General features: G+C 48.2%; 2 protein-coding genes across 4 annotated transcripts; both read right to left on the bottom strand.

Annotated features, from left to right (window-relative positions):
• Positions 1 to 968: 968 nt before the first annotated feature.
• Positions 969 to 2,676, bottom strand: LOC136513695 (peroxidase 2-like). 2 transcript variants are annotated; one of them, XM_066507653.1, is made up of 4 exons: positions 2,269 to 2,676; positions 1,955 to 2,149; positions 1,670 to 1,832; positions 969 to 1,543 (listed from the first exon to the last, which is right to left on the bottom strand). In XM_066507653.1, the coding sequence occupies exons 1-4, from the start codon at positions 2,518 to 2,520 to the stop codon at positions 1,191 to 1,193; spliced, it is 963 nt and encodes a 320-aa protein (XP_066363750.1). In that variant the 5' UTR covers positions 2,521 to 2,676; the 3' UTR covers positions 969 to 1,190. The 2 variants fall into 2 exon arrangements, with proteins under 2 accessions (XP_066363750.1, XP_066363749.1); XM_066507652.1 differs by having other exon boundaries at positions 969 to 1,832.
• A 736-nt stretch (positions 2,677 to 3,412) lies between these two features.
• Positions 3,413 to 5,431, bottom strand: LOC136514316 (uncharacterized). Of its 2 annotated transcripts, none has more exons than XM_066508298.1 (3): positions 5,132 to 5,431; positions 3,926 to 4,421; positions 3,413 to 3,700 (listed from the first exon to the last, which is right to left on the bottom strand). In XM_066508298.1, exons 2-3 carry the CDS (start codon positions 4,319 to 4,321, stop codon positions 3,545 to 3,547), a joined length of 552 nt encoding a protein of 183 aa, XP_066364395.1. In that variant the 5' UTR covers positions 4,322 to 4,421; positions 5,132 to 5,431; the 3' UTR covers positions 3,413 to 3,544. The 2 variants fall into 2 exon arrangements, with proteins under 2 accessions (XP_066364395.1, XP_066364394.1); XM_066508297.1 differs by having other exon boundaries at positions 3,926 to 4,417.
• Positions 5,432 to 12,735: the final 7,304 nt, after the last annotated feature.

The raw sequence follows: 12,735 nt of genomic DNA, 5'->3' as shown, positions 1-12,735 counted from the left end.
ATACAAGTTTAGACCTCTCATGGTAAGGTAGTACCCTAGTCCTTTGGTGGATTATAATGATATGTGGATGTAGACATAGGATGTCCATGTGCATCCAAGGATATGATATTGCTTGGTGAGGCGTTTTGTGGGACATCGAGGGATGTTGCCTGATGAGGCTCTAGGGTGTTTTGTTGTTTGTTGGGATGAGATGTCTATTGGATGTCCCAGTGTAGGACTTGTAAGGTAATATACTCCATGGATATTTTAATTATATTAATGGTCCATCATAATAATATTTTAAATTATCACTTTATATACATTTACATTTTAACTAAAGCATTGTGATATTAATACTGTAATTGAAAATTTAACACATGATTGTTTTATGCTTGAGTGTCGTGTAGACTGAAATGACTATTTATTCTATTGTTGTAAAGTATGAGCTTAGTCTAGGACTTGCAACCTTTTTTAAAATAAAATTCAAATGAATTAGTAAATTATAAAATATAAATTTTGAATAAAAGGTACAACAACCATTAGAGTTTCGACTTAACACATGGATAAAAACATAATAGGATCAAAATTAGATCCATGATGTTACAGAAAAGGGATGCAACAAGAACTAATATAGCTTAAACTTATGTTTCAACTAAGTATGTCAACGTGTATCTTAACCTTACTAACTGGATGCCGTCGATAAAACTTACAAATTAATCTTCATGAGATGCTTTAGAAAAAAAAATCTAAAAATCATCATAATAATCATAAAGATCTTGGCAATCGAGTAATTGATAAATTATCACAACCAAATAGAGATTATAGAGTATCTAATTAGACATTGTGTTAGAAAACGAATAGACACAGTAAAGATAATTCATTAAATAAACATACTAAATTAATCACAAAACTTTTACGATTTATGTATCTTAATTTTTTTTGCCGTCCTGGAGCATGAGCTACCTTTATTAAAAGAGAGAGAGAGAGAGAGAGAACTGCATAAAATCAATTTTCTTGAAACAGGCATACGACCAACGTGAGAACATTTTTACATTTTCTTTCCAGAAAGGACAAAAAAAGTAAGATGAACACCTTACGGAGTTACAGTTACAAAAATTGGGAAATGGAAACAGAAGAATTATTTACACAAGCCTCGCATTCGGTTAAGTAAAAAAAATGGAACAAATCGAATTGAATCGATGTATTCGGATTCAGTAGCTTTTGTTAACCCTCCGGCAGTTGCTCCTGATCTCCCCATCCTTTCCTGTCAGCGGGCTAATGTTTCCCATCTTAATCATGGATGCCGCAAAGTTTCTGAAAAAATCCTGTTGGTTGCCTGCGAACCGATGAACAATGGGAGCAGTGGTCGCCGCAGCAGAAGGGTCCGATAGCATAACCTGGTCGGACGGTAGCTGAGCGCGGCCCTCTAAGAGGTTGTTGTAATACTTGTTGTCGAAGACCTTGGGTGTGACCTGGTCGAGGTTCTCCAGTGCGCCGCTGGACTGGCCGGCCGTGCAATTCTGCTGCGTGAACTGGCACTGTACTTTGCCGAATGTGTGAGCTCCTGAAGTGGAAATAGCAAATATGTTGAGATTTTGTGATAAGCTAAGGCACACACTGTCTTGAACTTTAATTTCTAAGTTTGAACTGTTTGTGTTGCTACGTTTGTAAGTAGATGTAGATTGATTACCTTGGAGGGCGACGAGGTCAGTGTCGTCGAGGTTGACGTTTCTAAACTTCTCCTGGAGGACGTTCAGGGGGTCGAAGAAGTTGGGCAGGTTCCTGGCGCTCTGGACGTTGGTCGTCGTGCCGTCTCGCCGGCCAAGAAGCACCCTCCACCGTGGTCCTCCAGCCTGCACACCGATCCATGCACGGTTCGTTCCGTCAGTTCTACATCAGGCGTGAGCGTGATAGATAGAGGTAGCGCTAGCACGCCAGCGCGGGTTGATGAAAGGGCGAGCTCTCGAGTGCTTACGAGTTCAACGGAGATCTCAGCTGCCAGGGCGAGGATGTCAGCGCAGGAGACGATGCCGGGGCAGGCTTCCTCCAGCGCGCTCTTGATGTCGTCGACCACCGGAAAGCCCCGCGCCGAGTTGTTGTTGGCGGGCACACGCTTCTCGGTCTGGATCGCCGGGAGGTCGTCGTCCAGCAGGAGCGAGCCGTCGCAACCCTGAAACAAATCAGCGTACGTACGTACGTGTGTGTCAGAATTCAGATGATGCAATGCGGGTACGTGTATGTCAGAACAGCTGAGATGATACAAATCAGCGCAGCTGTTAGTTCACGTACGGTGACGAAGCAGTCGTGGAAATGGAGGCGGATGAGGCTGGCCGGGATGCGAGGGTCAGAGACCCGGGCGTTCTGGATGACGCGCCGGACGACGTCGTAGGCGCTGGGGCACGACGCGTCGTAGAACGTGGAGCTCAGCGCCGAGCCGCCGCTGGGACGGTGACCGAGCGCGGCTCCAGCTAAGGCGAGCAAGAGCACGCAGAGCGCCGCTAACGCCGAGGCGGGAGATGAGAAGCAGGAGGAAGCGGCCATGGGCTCGCTCCTGAGTTGCAGAATTGCAGTAGGTGTACGTAACTTGCTAGCTATCTGACCTCTGAAGAGAGCTAGCTAGGGACCGGCCACTGACAGTGTAGGCTGCTAGGTGCGTGCGACTGGTCGTGCTTGCTGCAGACGAAGCTTGCAGAGCTGAGAGAGAGGTGGATGCGATGCGAGGGGAAAGGGTGCGCGTGGCAGGTTTTATAGTATCGAGCGGTAGGCGCGGAGACTATTCGCTGGGACGGAACTGGTAGTGGTTGCGCGTTTGACATGTTCCTCGTGCGGGAGCCGGTCGATTTGGTGTTAGTTTTCGTACAGGGGAGCAGGCCGGGAGGGGACAAGTGGACGACGGCTGCCGCCGCACCTTCTTCGTCTTCGCACACGGTTGCTGCGGATACACTCTTCGCTAGCTGGAGCCTGGAGACTGGAGAGCGGCGGTGGACAATGGCAGCTCGAGGAGGAGACGAGGTCGCGGCGAGGTGATTGCTCTGGGATGGGAGCGTCCTGTCCTGCCATCGCACACCGGCGACCAACAGTGCATGCCTGCAGCTGCTAGGAAACGACAATGGAGTAGCCGGGTCAGCGAGAGAAAGGCTCCGAGCTGAGGAAGCCCTCAGCAACCCAGTGCAGACGTGTAGTTCAAAAAAAAAGAAGTGGTGTAGACGTGTAGTTGATGTTGCGATTTGCGAAAGGGTGCCTCAAACCAGCTTGGAGGACATGGTCACATGGAAAGGTCAACCTTGTCCGCTGTTCCGCAGCCAATGCCACTTGCCATGCTTGCGAGGCAGGACGTCGGCGCTTTCGCTCGCAGCGGTAGATTGCAAAAGCGCAAATGACCCACCTTCACGATGGGCCAAACTTATCCAGAGCATTTTTCGGCCCAATTACTAATTCTTTGAAACTACGTACGCATTGGCATTGGGCCATTTAATAAGCCTTGAACAAAGCTAGGCCCCTGCATTTTACATGATCCTCTGTACATACTTGCGGACTTACAGAAAGAAGAAGAAAAATATATATATCACGGTGGCACAAACGAGCGGCGATGGTCGTGGGAAGGCCAGAGCACGCCTTCCCTTGGGCAAGGCGCGAGCGGCGCCGGCTGCGCCAGGAACGTCGGGTACCGCTGCCCCGGCATCAGCACCGTCAGGTCCACCACGGCCGCCACGGGCTCCACCTGCGAACAAACCCAAGGAAACCAAATCAGGAAACCGACGAGCCTGCTGGCTTTCAGGTTTCGCACGCCACATTGCCCTTGCCCCGTTGTCGGCGCTCGCCACATTGCCTGTGGCACGGCACACACGTGAACCGAGCGCACGACGCGAACAGTGGCAATGCAAGGCGAGCTCGACAACAGAACAGTGGCATTGCGGTAATGAGACGTCAGGAATCAGGATGGTACCTTGGGCGAGTGACTGAGCTGCTTGTCCGGCGACGCGTCGCGCTCCCGCAGTCGAGCGGGGGGCAATCCCAGGCGGTGGCCGTGGCCGCGGCCTTCGCCGTTGTCGTCGTCGTCATGGGAGCGCGAGCCCCGGGAGGAGGAGGAGGAAGCCAGGCCGGGCTTGATGAGGTGCTCGAAGATGGCCATGAGGAGGAACATGGAGACGAGGACGGCCGTCGCCGCGAACCCGAAGGAGATGGCGCTGGCGTTGGTGGAGGAGTCGGCGCCCCTCATCGACGAGGCCGCCGCCGCGGCGGCGTCGTCCCTGGCGACGGCGGCGTCGGGCTCGGACGCCGTGCCAGAGCCCGCCGCCATCCCCACCCACGGCGTGGACATCTGCCCCGCGAACCTGCTCATATACACCTGCCTAGCTCCTGCTGGCTACCTGCGACGGCGCGCGATTCTTGGCTACACTACCGATCACAGAGCACCTCCGGGGTCCGGGCTCCGGTCCTGGCTAGGCAGAAGAAATGCAGGCGTCAGAGGCAGTTGAGGACTGGAGGCCGTCTTATCTCCTGGTCGTGGTGAGCATGTGACGCTTGTGAAAACGTATCACGTTCTACATGTGAACACTGAAGAGGTAAAAAAACCGAAAGGAAAAGGGAAATGCGGCATGGCTTTGTTGCTCCTGCGTCCCCTTCCTGCTGTTTCTTTGTATAGGCAGGATAGGAATTTTGCTGTGGGACTCCAAACCAGAACGGGAAACGGCGATGCCTCTGCCAATGCGTCACACGCATGACACACCACCGCGCCCGCAGGCTGTGTTGGAAGGATCGCCCTTCCGAGGGCTGCTCAGACTATCTCCAACGACAATACCTATGACCCATTCATTCGACTCTTGACATCCTCTCCAACAACAGGACCTAAAAAAGAATCCTTTCTGCAAATGGGTTTTTAGGAGAGAGGATACTCATATTTGGGTTGTGACTCTCGGACAATCAAAATGGGTCTCCTGTGTGGGTATTTTGTTGGAGGCTGATTTTAGATCGGAAGTTTAAAAAATGTAGCCAAAACTGGAAAAACCCCACAATGAACCCACTATGGATAGCATTTCTATCATTTTTTCGGCTCAGTGTAAAGCTGAAAAGAGCCCGAAATCTGAAGTACACACTACTCATTCTTCAACCTGGACTCGCGTAAATTGCAGGCACCGGAAAGGGAACTCACCTTTAGCAATAGTACTTGCTGCAGCCAAGAAGCAGCAAACTGCCAGTTTGCCGTTGCCTCCTCATCATCTATCTACCTTGTGACCCTGCAGAGGTTAGGTTGAGCAATGGCTTTGGCTTGGTGGTTGTCCACTCTCCTTAAATGGAGGGGTCAAACGGCAGATAGATCTCTCTCACTTGGGCCATGCACGCGGCCATGGTGAAGGCCATCGTGCAGAGCGGTCATGGGGAGTGAAGACTGCAGCAAAAGGGAAAGGTGGGAGAACAAAAAGAGCGCAGGGATGAGCTGCCACCTTGCACAGAAAACATGTGAGGTCCCAACAGCTGATGGGATGGCAGCGGCTGGGCTGCAAAACAGGATGGTTTACACTGATTAATCGTGTTTGGATGGACAAACTCTTCAGTTTCATGCACGCAGTTGTAGCCGGTAGGGGTGAGGAGGGAGGAAATAATATGATTCCAGAGGGTGGAAGGGAAAGGCAAAAAGAGCCAACCAAAGGAAAAGGAACGAAAGCTACGGCAGCAGCGCATCAAAAGAAGTGAAGTCTGGCCTTGTGCAGGATCCGATCAGATTTTGAGAGTCAGTGTCCGAAATTATATGCAGGTCAGGTCAGTCAGGTACCTCCGCTGCATGCTGTAAATTGGCCCTCTCGTGTCTCGTCTCCTCCTCCTCTCCCTCCCGCAAGGAATCATGGCCACATCTTGTCATCTTCACATTGGAAATTCTGTGCTGCCAGTCTGCAACGTGATTGCGAACTCAGCTCACACAGGATGGGCGAACTGTGTTGGCTGTGACGGGAAAAAACAATGGAAAAGCACAACTATGATGGAGAAATGGAGATGCAAGTGATAGCTTCCTGTAACTGCGAGGGAGCGGGTGCCGTTTGGATCAAGACATGGTTCCATCACAGGATCTAAAATTTAGTCATCTAAATTTAGTCTTATACATCTCGTGTTGGGCTGCAAACCCCTCCAGTTTCATAAAAAAAAAGTTAGACTAAACTAGTCTTATACCATCCAAACAGATGGATTAAAGGTGGGGTAAACTTTTATCTAAAATTTAGTTAGACTAAACTAGTTCAGGTGAGGAATTAGAGTATTAGACCAAGGTCTTGGACGCTCGACAGGGAGGGATGGCGTTCTGTGGCTCCAAGGCAGCCGGGGCCCTACCACCGGACAGTCCCGTGGATCATCCGGAGACCACATGGAAACAAAGGACAACAATTTGGACGTCTCTGTGATCTAGCAGCATTGTTGGCATTGGCACGTCTGTTCTACAATGATGTCTTAAGTATGTGTGGCAGTCTTAGGCTGTCCCTGGGACTTTGCTGCCGCGATCTAATGGAGCCATCCCAACATGCCACTAGCTGTGTCTGAGGAAGTAATGCATGTGTACCCCGGGTCCCCAACTCCTAACCAACACTGAACTGAAAATTTTTAATATAGAACAGACCTGTTCAGCTTCGTACCGGTACGTATATGATTTCTTCAGGTACAGACAGGACACGCCCTTGGTCTTGCTTTGCATGGGTTCCAAAGCTAGAGGGTACAGTAAGATAACTCTGGCGACAATGAGCAGTAGGGTATCCGGACTTGAAGCAATCAAGCAGCCGGAATCCCAGGCATGTGAAAACATCACTTAGGATCCTCTTAGGGAACAGCAGACCAGCAGGCAAAAAAGTTGTGTGTCAACCGTCAGTATCTCAAGTCAATTTTCTCTATAACTTCCTTCAAGTCTTTTAAAAAATATATTATAATTTGCAATTTCAAATAAATTCTCTATCAAAACGTGTTACAATAACAATTCAATGAAACTATCGTGATGTTGTAGATGTTAATGGATCTTTTTTATGAACTTGGTCAAATTCAAGAAACAGAAGTTGTACATGTTAATTACCGTGTCTTATCTAACTGCAAAGTGAGTGTAGGGCATCGTAATTTTTAACAGTTCAGGTGATGGTTTTTTTTTGGATAAAATAAAATAATCCGGCCTCTGCATAATTCACGTATGAATGTATATAGCCCAAGATACAATCAAATAACACATTGAGGCTACAGAAAACAAATATTTAGAAGAGTGACATGTGAAACAAAGCTAAAGCTAGTTTAAGCTCCAATCCTGCTGGTAAACCTCCAACCAAAAGAAAACCTTCGTAATGGTGACTTCCAAATTTCTGCTTCTCTCATCTTCAAAACATTTCTCTCTTCCTCTTTAAAGAGTAATGACCAACTTCTGAGCCAATACGCCCCCCTGAAAATAACCTACATGAAATAATTAGTTGTAGTTTTATTGAAAACATTATTTCTACTTAATCAAATAGCCCAACAAAGAGCAGCTTGGGTGATGGTAACTGATGATGATATTATCTGGCGTCCAGTTTATCTTATCCTATCAATTAGTGGCTAGAAGCTCCGTACTGTCCTGCCTCAACAAAACATGATCTTTGCTAGGCTACCATTTTGAACAGAACAAGGAAGTGCGAACACAAGGTTGATATGTGCCCTTGTAGCTCGTTTTGTGATGAGTGATTATCAACGTGATCCACGACCTAGGTTGAGTTTGTGAGCTAACCATGACGTGAGTTGGGTTGTGCGACATGTCTCTTGGTTTGCAGTGTGGAGTTCAGAGACAGTGGTCAACGGCGAGGTGAAGGTCAAGTAGGGACGTGCCATGCCGATGGACCGGGAGTGGTGAAAGACAGACATGAGGTTTGGACTGAGGGACCAGGAGGTCGGGTGGCCAGCCTCGGTGGATGACATCTAGGACATCGACAAGTGCAAGTGTACATGGGAGTGACCGTGTTGACCGAGTCAAGATGGCGGGCGTGCGAGTTGAGCGGGGCTCAGGAGGACTTGTTGGACAGCCGGTCGAGGATGGCGGTGACATGTGTTGAGTGGCGGGGGATGCGTATGCAGTACGCTACTCGCGGACGGTTTGGTGGTTTGGGCCTCAAAACCATCGATGGCCAGTTTCACGGGTTTGGGCCTCAAAACTCGGGCGGAGGTTCCGAGAAGGAACGGACGGCACGTGGTGGCATCAAGGAGTTCACGTCGAGGCGAAACTATCTCATGAACGGCGCGGTGGCCGTCAGATGAAGATTACCTCAGGTTGGACCATAGTGCTCTCAGGTCAAGTAGTTCGACTCAAAAATATCTAAGAGCAAAACTAGGATTGTGTAATAGCCATGTTAAATAGGATGAGGGAGCTCCCATCTCCCTCACCTCTTTCATTTTGCTTCATCCTTCTCTAGGTTTTTCCCGCCCCTTAGGTTTTCTTGTGAGAGAGGTCCACAAATTGGATAATTTATGTAAGAACCAAAGATTGCAGCGGGAATGGAGGCCCTAACCTCCTCGTGTCCTCTGGGATTCGATTTGTGAGTTGTTCTTGTGAATCACATTTGTGTTCTTTGCGTTCTTCCTTTCCTCCTCTTGTGTGGTTCGATTCGTCGTTTTGAGATAGTTTTGATTCATTCCTTTTGCACTGAGATGAACTTGGACATGAGCTGAGCCTTTCCACCGAGGGATTTCATCTAATTCCTCACGAGTTCATAGATCGGGGCGATCAAGCTCTAGGGTTGGAAAACCGGTGTTTTTCATGTTCATCCAATTTCTCGTTGATTGGCTTCAAATTAGGCGATGATCTCATAGAGGTAGATCACCTATTGCCTTGTGACCATGTGGTTAAAATTTAGTGGCAATTGGTTTTGATTTGGTCACAAATCGGGATTTTCCTTGCTCCGAGCGTTTTTCGGGCAACTCTATTCGTGCTGATTTCGTGACTCACGAACAGTCCGCCCCTGACCCTCGGACAGTCCACCATTACTGTTCATGTCTCGAGCAGAAGGTCTTCTTTTGGTTGTGTTTTGCTACTCTAAATGCCAGACAGTATGGGGCTGCTGCTAAAGCGTGTCCAAAACTGTTTCAGCAAGTTTGTTTTCTGGTGTTTGACTTGTGGATAGTCCAGGATTCAACCGCGAATAGTTCGCCATTCTTCTTTATGCCTAGGTCAGAACTATTTCTCATCCTTTAGTTTTTGGGAGTTGAACACCGAACAGTCCGACCCTCAACCCCGAACAGTCCGGGACCTAACCCGCGGACAATTCAAGCTCCCTACGACAGATAGTCTAGGCCTGTGCAGATTGTGTTGTTTTCTCTTGTTCTTTCGAGCACTTGTTTTTGTCTATTCTCGGTTGATCCACTGTACCTCTTAGTCATCACCAAAGGTACCCAACCATCCATTGGCCTGTGATCATACCGTTCTCTAGTGCCTTTACTCTTGGGTCATGATTTTGGGACAACGGCTTAAAGTTTTGAAAGAAATTTGAGGCTCCCATTCACCCCCCCCCCTCTCTGGTCACCATTTTTGGTCTTTCAATTGGTATCAGAGCCGGTTAAGGATCATTCCACCTTAATTGATCCGTGATCCATGAAGGCGACATGGAGCGTGGTTCTGGCAAATCACCATTCTTCGATGGAACAAACTATCCCTATTGGAAGATTCGCATGTCGATACATCTTCAGGGAATTGATTGGAAAGTTTGGGAGATTTGTGAGAATGCTAATTATGTTGTGCTTGATGCTCACAACACTCAGGATCAAATTGATCAACACAACGCAAATACCAAGGATCATAGTGTTCTCTTTTCGAGTCTTTCGCTTTCTGAGTTTGAGAGTCTTGGAATGCATGACTGCTTGAGAGATCTGGGTGAGGCTTCAGAGCTATCACGAGGGAACCACATAGGTCAAAACCAGACTCTTTGAGATGTACAAGCGAGAGTATGAGAACTTCTCTTAGTTGGATAGAGAATCTATCGATGCCATGTTCTCTCGCTTTCAGACGATTGTGAACAAAATGCGGGCAAATAAGCCACAGCTACCTTATGATGATCGTGAGAGGGCACTCAAGTTACTATATCCCTAGATTGAAAGGTTTGGGATGTGAAGGTGTCTGCTATGATTGAGTCCGTGAAATATGACACCTTCACCATGGATGAGCTTTTCAGCAAGCTCAAGTCCACAGAGATTGATTACTAGACCCAAGTCAAGATCAAGAACCCCTTTGCACCGACTATGGCTTTGGTCTCAGGTAACAGCTCAAGTTCTTCAGCTAACCCTTCACAGATGTCGTTTGCCTTGTCTTCTTTGGTGTTTGTCACAGAGGAGCAGTTGGAGGCCCTTGATGATGACGAGCTGGCACTGGTCATCAGCCGGTTCTCATGGTTTCACAACAACCGCTTGAATCGCCGACGCGGTGGTGGTCCGAAGGAAGGATGATATGGAAGTGGAGACCCCAACCACTTCGTCGCCCACTGCCCCAAGAAGAACAAGCACTCCTCCAACAAGTATGACTCTAGCAAGCGCAATGACAAGTGCGAGTACACCTCCAGCAAGCACAAGTCGAAGGGAGGATTCGACAAGGAGGCGCTCAAGAACATGTACCTCAAGAAGGCCAAGGCCTAGGAGCACGCCTTCGTTGCCTCCCTCAGTAACCTCGACAATGACACCGACGACGACCGCTCTTCTTCCCCCTCGAGCGACGATGAGTCCGAGAGGAAGCGTGAGGACAAGCTGACTGGGCTCTGCTTCATCGCCGGTTCCACCCACGAAGGGTTTTGCACCATGGCAGTCGATGCCAAGGTGAAGGCTAGCAAGGACATCGTTCCCATCAATGACGACACTGTTGAGGTAACACCTTCCTTCGATTATCTTGTTGCTAAGCTTGAAACCATGAATGACACCTTGTTTAGCCAAGATAAGCTGCTGAAGTGTGTTGCTCGTGAGAGGAAAGAGTTTAAGGACAAGCTAGAAATTGTGTTGAAGGAGCTTGAGGAAGCTAAAAAGCTCATTGTAGTAGTGTCTGATGAGGTTGAGTGCGATGAGTGTGTTGTTCACATGTCCAACCTTACCAATTTGCAATCAAAGTATGTTGCTTTGCTTGATGAGAATGATGAGTTGAAGTCTAGGTCTGGCTTGTTGGGTGCGTGCAAGTCTTGCTCGGACTTACAATCTGAGCTAGCAGAGAAGGTTGCTAGGATCTCTTTGCTTTAGAAGGCCAGTTCAGATAGCACTGCTGCTAGTTGTGCATGTTGTGAGGGTTTGGAGCTAGAGCTTGAGTCCTATAGGCATGATAAGATGAGAACCGAGGAAGACAACACAAACCTCTAGTCCATCTTGAGCTGGGTGTCCTACAGTGAGCCGCAGTTGGGCATAATGATGAGCCAGTTTAGGCGGGGAACTAGTGCATCGGGTGTAGGCTTTGTTGTAGGTGGGAAGGGTAAAAATTTCTATGGCAAGGTTGGAGAATACAGTGGATTGAAACCAAATCAGAAACCTACCACTACTCCCAAATTGATCAAGATCACTCCACCTGAGCCTACTTTGTCTACCACCAAAGATGGAGTGTTTGAAGAACCTCCAAAAGCTCCACCCTAGAAACAAGCTTGGGTTTTAAAACCCAACCATCTCAAGAACCCACTTGATACTCTACCAAACATCTATAAGGAACCCCTTCCTAAAGCCAAAAAGCCACCAAGAATGAACCATACCCACAAGAGAGTGAGCCAACAACCACCCAAGAGAGAGGTGAGGTATCACTGTGACTACTGCCATAGGGATGGTCATCTTGCTGAGTTTTGCTTTAGGAGGAAGAGAGATGAGCGGTGAGAGTATGAGTTGAACACCCAGGACATGTACCGCTCACCCCATGCCATACATATGCCCCTGTTCAGAGGCATAGTGCTAGGCCTAGAGGTGCAATTCCTCAAGGTGCTAGGCCTCAGGTTGCACGACCACATGGTGGTCGTGCTCGGCGTGGTTTAGGTCATGATCAATATGACTTTGGACCTCGTGGCAGTGGCTTTTAGTCCTACAGCACTAGCGGACTATGTTTTCCCTCACGTGGTGTTCGCTTTCCACAAATGGGACACGATATGTTTGGTGTTTTTCCTAACACTTTTTTCAGGGCAAATGAGCCAACACCGGTATCCTTCATAGTTTACTAACCCTAGTGTTGTGCCATTTGCGCATCCCATGCCCTTCTATTGATATAGGATGGAGGCCTAGAGAACACATGGCTCATTGATTCTAGTTGTTCCCACCACATGACCGAAAGTTCAAAATGGTTCTCTAGACTCGCCCCCGTGCAATGTAAGGAGTACATCACATTCAGGGACAATAGCAAAGGTAAGGTGCTTTCTCGTGGGACCATTCGGGTCAATGAGAGTTTTGTCTTGAAGGATGTTGTTTTGGTTTCAAATTTGCATTTTAATTTGCTTTTAGTTTCGCAACTCCTTCAGGATGGCTTTGAAGTGCGCTTTAAGACCAGCTTGTCTCGAGTTCTTCATTCTTAGGGAAATCTTGTTTGTTAGATTGTCCCTTTTGGCCGTGTCTTTTGAGCTGATTTTTCTCACTCCTTTGGCTCTTCTCGATGTTTGGTGGTCGTATCCTCCTCTAAGCTTTGGAAGTGATATAGGAGACTGGGTCACTTGAGCTTTGACTTACTAGCTAGGTTGAGCTCACTTGATCTAATTCGAGGATTGCCCAAGTTGAAATTTGAGAAGGATTTGGTTTGCCACACTTGTCATCATGGGAAGTTGGTTGCCGCTT

This window comes from Miscanthus floridulus, chromosome 16 (assembly GCF_019320115.1).
Source record: "Miscanthus floridulus cultivar M001 chromosome 16, ASM1932011v1, whole genome shotgun sequence".
Classification (NCBI taxonomy): domain Eukaryota; kingdom Viridiplantae; phylum Streptophyta; class Magnoliopsida; order Poales; family Poaceae; genus Miscanthus; species Miscanthus floridulus.
The sequence above is the reverse complement of the archived record's forward strand: the minus strand, read 5'-3'. Positions and strand labels throughout refer to the sequence as shown.